The sequence below is a fragment of the Ipomoea triloba genome, chromosome 12 (assembly GCF_003576645.1).
Source record: "Ipomoea triloba cultivar NCNSP0323 chromosome 12, ASM357664v1".
NCBI classification, from domain to species: domain Eukaryota; kingdom Viridiplantae; phylum Streptophyta; class Magnoliopsida; order Solanales; family Convolvulaceae; genus Ipomoea; species Ipomoea triloba.
Window position 1 is genome coordinate 21,304,189 of NC_044927.1, and position 7,733 is coordinate 21,311,921.

At 35.4% G+C, this 7,733-nt stretch overlaps 2 protein-coding genes across 2 annotated transcripts; one reads left to right on the forward strand and one right to left on the reverse strand.

The window, feature by feature from the left end:
- Window positions 1–4,179: 4,179 nt before the first annotated feature.
- LOC115998313 (probable membrane-associated kinase regulator 2) lies at window positions 4,180–6,139 on the forward strand. The gene is made up of 2 exons (XM_031237853.1): window positions 4,180–5,637; window positions 5,732–6,139. The coding sequence occupies exons 1-2, from the start codon at window positions 4,338–4,340 to the stop codon at window positions 5,818–5,820; spliced, it is 1,389 nt and encodes a 462-aa protein (XP_031093713.1). The 5' UTR covers window positions 4,180–4,337; the 3' UTR covers window positions 5,821–6,139.
- Window positions 6,140–6,853: 714 nt separating this feature from the next.
- LOC116000461 (late embryogenesis abundant protein At1g64065) lies at window positions 6,854–7,733 on the reverse strand. The gene has a single exon (XM_031240551.1). It carries the CDS (start codon window positions 7,660–7,662, stop codon window positions 6,958–6,960), a length of 705 nt encoding a protein of 234 aa, XP_031096411.1. The 5' UTR covers window positions 7,663–7,733; the 3' UTR covers window positions 6,854–6,957.

The window sequence follows — 7,733 nt, forward strand, 5'->3', positions numbered from 1 at the left end:
AGATCTTAAGGTAATTGGTCAAACCAACTGAGCTAGTTATACGGCCTATTAAACCACATTTTTCTTTTGTTCTTTTTTTCTTCAACTCAAAATTTGAACCCAATGAAATAATCCAACGGCAGATTTTGAGTGAAGAATTACAAAAGTAGTCTCTAATGCAATTACTGAAAAGTTGAAGCCCTCATCAGATTAAACGCAATGAATCAATGCTCAGCTCCAAGGCTGCAAACTGACCTACTCCGTCAAGCGTCGTTTCGGTGTTTCACCCATGTGATGTAGGGCACGGGTGAAGTTTTTAAAATGGAAGGGGGTTTAAGTATAATTAGCCTGAACCTCAAGGGCCAAACTGAAAATTTCCCTATTCAGAATAGAAAAAAAAAAAAGCCATTAAACCGAGTGCAAAACTGCGGATTCATTTCGTGCGACTAAACACGCGCTTTATAACGAAACTCGACAGGTTGGCGCATGTTTTGTGTGTCTGAATATGGGTTATGTGAAAACTCGACTGACACGCACACGACTCGTCAATTTGTCGTCACAGGCAAAATTACAATTATAAAGACAAAAATACCTAAAATGTTGCTGTACTCTTCTTTTTTATTTTTATTTTTATTTTTTTAATTTTTAATGTTGCTGTATTAACCCACACAAACCAATCAATTTGAATTACACACAGAAAAACCTTAATCAGGTGTTTGGGTAGTCGTAATTAGAATTCTTTTCTAATGTTATTCAGCATGCTTGGTTGTTTGTGTTTTTTTTTCTTTATTACTTTTACCTCTTATATTTTACCATAATAAAGAAATAAAACAACACCACTACACAAACTCTTGAGTATTATAGATAATTCTACATATTTAAAGGTAAAAATTAAGAATTAATATTTGATATACATTACATATACGTACGGTCGCATATGTTATCTTCTCATATCTCATTAAAAATTTATTTTTATTTTTTTTTAATAAGGGTAAAAGAGTTTTTCTAAAACATTTTTTAAAGTAACATTTCAGCTATTAAATGTGAATATGTTTAAAAAATATATTCGAATGGGACAAAAAAAAAAGTGCATTTGGTGCTTTTAACCTATAATGTACCAATTACCATCGATGTAGTGACTTATGTTGACATGTTTTTGCATATATGGAAACCAAGTTGGTTCCTCTCATTCTCTCTTCATATTGACAAGCTGTAAGTGAACAAAAGTTACAAATTTTATTATTATTATTATTATTATTATTATTATTATTATTATTATTATTATTATTATTATTATTATTATTATTTATTATAAATTTGGGGCATTTGCCCATTAGTAAATACAGGGGCAGAGCCAGAAAACTCGAGTTGGGGGGCCAATATGCTAGAGAAAATTTGTCGTGTTAGTCGACATTAAAATTAACCGCACTATATTATTATATATACCATACATTATTGTAATTATTATTGATAATGATTTCTAATTATACTCTGTATAATAAAGTATGAAATATAAAATTATATGAGTACGATTGACACGAATGTCGATCATTACTTTAGATTTTTTTCATATAACACAAAATATCATAATAATAACAACAACAACAACAACAATAAGAACAACAACATTTATTTAAATATAAATTGTCAATTTTTATCAAATAAAAAGTTTTGTATATTATTTTGTCACCAAATTTTTTCATAATTAATTGATATTCATTTTACTGATTAACAATATTTCAGAATTTGAGAGATAAAGACAAAAATCAGTATCACAAATTAAGCAATCAATATTAATTTTTGACAATTTCAACACCAATTATTTAAGCAAGCAAATGTACATCTTCAAAGTGTAAATAAATAATTAAAACACACAATAAATCATTAATTAATAAATCAACATAACTAATAAAACTAAAGCATATATCTCAAATTTGGAGATTTTTTAAAATAAATTGGATATTTGATACCTTCCGTTATTAAAATCTTGATAAAAGAAATAAGATAAAAAGAAAATGGTGACTTTAATTATTCGGTTTATTTCTTTCTATTTAATAAATTTAAATTTTAATATATATTTTGAGTTCACTTAATATAATCATAATAGATTATTTTTAAAAAAAAATTAGAGGGGGGCCAAAAATGTATTTATCCCAACTATATCAATATATACATACATATTTATTAAATATTTTTAGGTGGGGTAGGGGATGGGGTGGGGGTTGAGGGGGCCAGGCCCCCTACCCCATAAGGTGCCTCCGCCCTTCAGTAAATATCTAATTGATTTAATTGATAGCTGATTGTGATTGTTGATAATGATTATATATATATATATATAAAAGAATTTATTTTCAGAAAATATTTTCATACTCCATGAAAAGTATACTCCATATCCAAACAAGCAACCAAATAAATAAAAGAAATTGCATTGCAAATAATGTTTAGAGATAAAAATACTTGCAAGAAAAAAAGAAAGATATTCATAGAAGCATATTAGTCTAATAAAAAAGGACAGCCGCAATGTATCCAAATAAAAGTCGATCGGAATCATATATCTCTAGCAATTGAACTAGTGTTCGCACGTGCATGAAATGAAATTGCTATAATATTTGTATCGGTATATAATTATAGAAATTATAACATCAAATATTATATGGTGCAATTAAAAAGATGGGTTGGATCGATTATATTTTGTAATGTTATCCTTCCATGAATTTGATCAAATATTTGTTGAATTAATTGCTAATGTGTATAAACTTTGAGATTTTATATATTAGTGTATTACCAATTCAAATTACACATTATTGAAAATTTATTTGTAGACGATATTGGTAGTACTAATAGAATCTTGTTCATCCTCGTCTAGCACGTACTAACACCTTCAAGCCATCATAATGGGTGACTTGGGAAAAAGTCGCGTACAATTGACCGGGATTAAACACCGATTTGCCCAACATGAAATAGTGTTTGACCCTGGCTTTTGTTGATAGTTATGGCATATGCGAGCATCAATTAGAATTGTTTATTGTGAAACTTGAAGGGCAATCTCATATCATAAGGAGTGAAAGACATTCGGGAGATAAGAAATGTGGTTCTTTCATGTGTCCCATTAACTAAACAATGTGTATTATTGGATATAGAACTCTTGTTACGTGTGATATGATTTCGGTAGGAACAAAAATTTTGTGTATTCATGAGTATATTACTCAGTATTCGCCAACTATTATATTGTGTGATGACACATCTGCTACTGTTTTAAATGGATGGATGGTCATAGAATTGAACTCCCATGGTTAGACTATTGATTCGTTGGACTGAAAAAGATTGAAAAAATATAGAACATATACTACTTTGTAAAAAATTATGAGTGTCAAAAAAAGAATTAATTTCATTTTTGGTCATAGATTTATAAATGGCAGTCCATTTAAGTCATTTTTTATTAGAACTTCTACTTTTGGTCCTAGTATTATTGTGGTATGACAATTTTTTGTCTTTTTATCAACAAAACAGTTTAAATATTGTTAAATACAAAGGACATTTCGGTCTTCAATTATGAATGTTTAAAAAAATACATAAAAGATATAGCAGTTTAACATACTTTATATAAAAGGATTGAAATGTCTTTGTATGTAATGATATTTCGGCAATTTTGTTGATGCAGGAGTGGGAGGACTAAAAATGATCATGTCGCAATAATACTAGGATCAAATAATGATGTTTTAATAAAAAATACTAAAAGTGGATTGTCACCTATAAATCTATAACAAAAAATGAAATTAACTCGTAAAAAAAATATATTAATTACTATTTAAATGTACAGTCACCAAACCAACTCTCAAGTTAACTTAGTTGAGAGTTGCCCTCACTTTATTTATTTTTTGATTTATGGAAAAACCCGTAATGGTTACCTAAAGGTGCATTGTAGATGAAGCACGCCTCACAACCGTAGAATACTAAACCAACATAGATTGTCCCAGCTCAACGCAAGAATACTAATAGACGACTTTCACTCAGATTTAAACTTAGAACTTTGCAATTATTAAACTAATGATTGGACTAACTATATTTTATCATAAATCAACTAAAACACGTCATATTAAAATTAAAAAAAAAAACCGTCATATTAAAAGATTAGTGAAAAATATTTTAAAAATTGGGAGTATAGAGTACACCGTATTACTCAAAAGAGAAATATGCAGACCCATTATAATTCAATCTTTGCCAACCTCCATTAAGGAGGCTCTCCATTATACAAAGTATCCCACCTAAAAGCTCTGTTTCTGTGTCACTCAACCCCTTCCTGCTTTAAATCTAATGATAAACCCTCTCTTTTAGTATATACTCTCTCTCTTTCAACAATGGAGGCTTTCAGCTTACTCAAGTACTGGCGCGGCGGCGGCGGTGGTGGAGGCAACACATTTTCTGCTGCCGACGCCGGATTCTCTTCTCGTTCCACGGACTCCTCTACCGCCGGTGCTACAACTATTGTCACCACCGTTAGTCCTCACTTCACCGATTCGGACTCCGACTTCGACTCCGACACCGAGGACGGCCCCTTCTTTGATTTGGAATTCGCTGTTCCGGAAGATGAGGACGGAGACGCCAAAGCTCAAACTGGTGAAGGTGAGAACGAAGATAAGAGTGTTGATGCGCAACATTCGGAAGTAGACGACGGAGGCGACTCCGATGAGTCGGACGATGAGAATGAAGGTGAGTTGAAGTTGACGTTCTCCCCTTCCTCTGCCTCCAACGTTGACCGCTCTGACGCAAACGCTTCACTCTCGCCTCGTGACGATCTGTTCTTCAAAGGCCGCCTTGTGCCGGTTGAGCATGCGTCGTTGACGCTAACGGCGTCGGAAGCGAACTCCAAGTTTCCGGTGTCTTTCCTGAAATCGGCCACAAAATTCAGAGTTATGATGTTGAAATTGAAGAAGCCGAAAGCAAATGCGCAACGGAACCCTGAGAAATCGGAGCCGAAATCGGAGCCGAAATCGAAGCCGTGTCCGAAGCGTAAAGCCACCAGGAATGAGAAAGACGAGGCTCAAATTCGAGCCGAGAAGAAGTCGTTCACCGTGAAATTCAAGGTTGAAGAGGTGAAAATCAAGTCGCTGTTTACGCGAGAGAGTAGTTCAAAAGGCAATAGCAATGGCAAGGCTGAGCAGAAGCCGAGCACCTTAGAATCACACTTGAACTCGAGTTCGTCGTCAGAGGAGAGGAAGTTCCCCAAAGAAACGATTCAAAAATATTTGAAACTGGTGAAGCCTTTGTACATTCGCGTCTCAAAGCGGTACAGCGATAAATTGGGGTTCTCAGGTCACTTGAGCTTTCCCGGAGGCGGAACAGCGGCCGCCGCCGCAACAACTCATTCGCCGCCGCCGCAGTCTACGGCGGAAAAAGCGGAAACGGAACCAACGGACTTGTCCGAGAAAGCAGCGGTATTGAGCAACGCCAAGAGTCAGAAACAGGGGAACTTACCCGCCGGACTGAGAGTCGTGCCGAAAAACCTCATGAAAAGCCGATCGGCGTCCTCAGCAGCAGCGGCGGCGGCGGCGTCCCCGGTGTCTTCATCTCAGCGACGCGACGATTCACTGATCGAGCAACACGATGGAATCCAAGGCGCCATTTTACATTGCAAGAGATCGTTCAACGCTTCCAGAGGTAACTAACTAACCGTAAAAAAAAAATCAAAATTCTTTTACTCCATCCCTTCTCATCATTAACTATTCATTTCTTAATCTCTGCATGCATCTAGATTCATATTATCGCGATGAGCCAGGGATACAAACCTATTCTTGTTCTAGGAAGGAAGCAATAGCGCAACAAGGATTAGCAACTAATTAAGCACACACTACTCCGCAGTAGCTAAGATTAGTGTAGAAGATGCAGTATCACTCTGCATTTAGAAAAAAAAAAAAAAAGTGGAAAGATGATGGTCTCTTTCAGGCTGCGATTGATGGAAGAGATTCAACGCTAAATTGCATAGGTGAATTAAACGATGAGTAGTCTATTATTATCAGATGTGCTTTGATCTTTGTAAAGAATTGCTTTTAGTATCTTAGCAGTTTGTAGATTGATGTACCATATTTGTGTGATCATGATGATGAGTTTGATGACCATCTCAAAGAATTTATCAAAGTCTGCATTCTCATCATTTCAACTATCTTTAGCATTAGCCATCAGAGTATCATCCTTGTTGCGAATATGCATTGTGAATTATTTAAGTTAATTTGAATGGAATAAAATTTTAGTAATACCACTTGGAATTTGCTCAGACTGCATCACAAGAAACTGGTCCGACAAAGTATATAAAAATTTAAAGAACGCCGTCTTTAGTGGTCAAAAAAGGGGGAAAGTGGGAACAAAATTGTTTGCCTTACTTCTTTTGTGTTCCGCTTTTGTTCTTGGGCTTCCTATTTTTGTTTATATTCGGAATTTGGGCTCTTAAGTTGCTTTTTCTATTCTCAATTCATCTATAAATAATATTGTTCCAAATTATACATAGACCATGGTCCAGGTTGGACATTTAAATTATACATATTCGGTCAACCGAGCGTATATAACATATTAACTGTATATACGCATGGTGAACCCTGATTCATAATATAATAAATTAAAATATTCTACCTCAAACATAGTTTAATTGATTATCAATCAAAAAAAAAAGAAGATAAACACTGAACATCAAAATACAATTCAATTTTTTCTTTTTTGAAAACAAATACAGTTCAATTAATTACAAGTTAATAACTCTATTTTATTGACATTTTACTTTGAAACACAGCTCAATAGGTTGATTAATCCGAAAGAGTTACGAAGTATTAAAATTTCTTTGCTAACATTGTACTCCATAGCACACAATATAGACTACTGGAAATTTAATTTGAATATTTTCTATATCTTACTTTTAAATATTCACAAAATATTACTCCGTACAATATAAGCATGATGAAAAAAGTAACATCACCAATTTAGCATATACTAGAGACTATTAAGGCAATCAAGATTCTCAATGTCCTGTCTTAATATATTAAACGACATGGAACAGTTCATTTTGAGGGTAGCACTCTTCTTTACTATCCTCAAAACCTTAACCTTACCGTGGATTGTAGTATAAATGGCAACGGGCAACTCGCCCGTGACCAAATCACTTTTTAGCCGTGGCACTTCCAATAATTTCTCCACCATAACATCCACCGTTACGTTCAGTTGCAGCGTCCGTCTAGCCCTGGCATTCCCCGCCGGAATCTTAGCCTCCCCGACCACTTTCCCGCCGTACAACAAACTCGTCTCCGCCGCGTCGTTGAACTTGAACGACGCCGCGTTTGGGTTTTTCACCGACAGGTCCGACACAAGAGTTAGATTAACACCGGGGTTTAGGTTTCCGGTGCTGAGAAAACTCAGACCCTCGATTCTAATGGTGTTCATCTTTATGGTGGGATCTTTGACGTGGAAAACGGTGGATGCTAGCACGATTATAGCCACCGCCACGACTAGTAGCACCGCGGTGCAGCAGCCGCAGAACTTGATGCATTTCCCGTGATAATGGCGGTGGCGCGTCTTCTTCACCTCCACGGAAAACCCATCGTTTTCAACGTCAACGTGGAGGTAGCGGTGGCTGGCCAATGGCCGTACTTGCTCTTTCGCAGCCATGGCCGAGCCCGGAGACGGTGGTGGACTACTCATGAGGTTCTATGATGAGGATTATAGATTTATAGCCGGGTAGAATGTGTATGCATTACTGGAATTCTGGCATG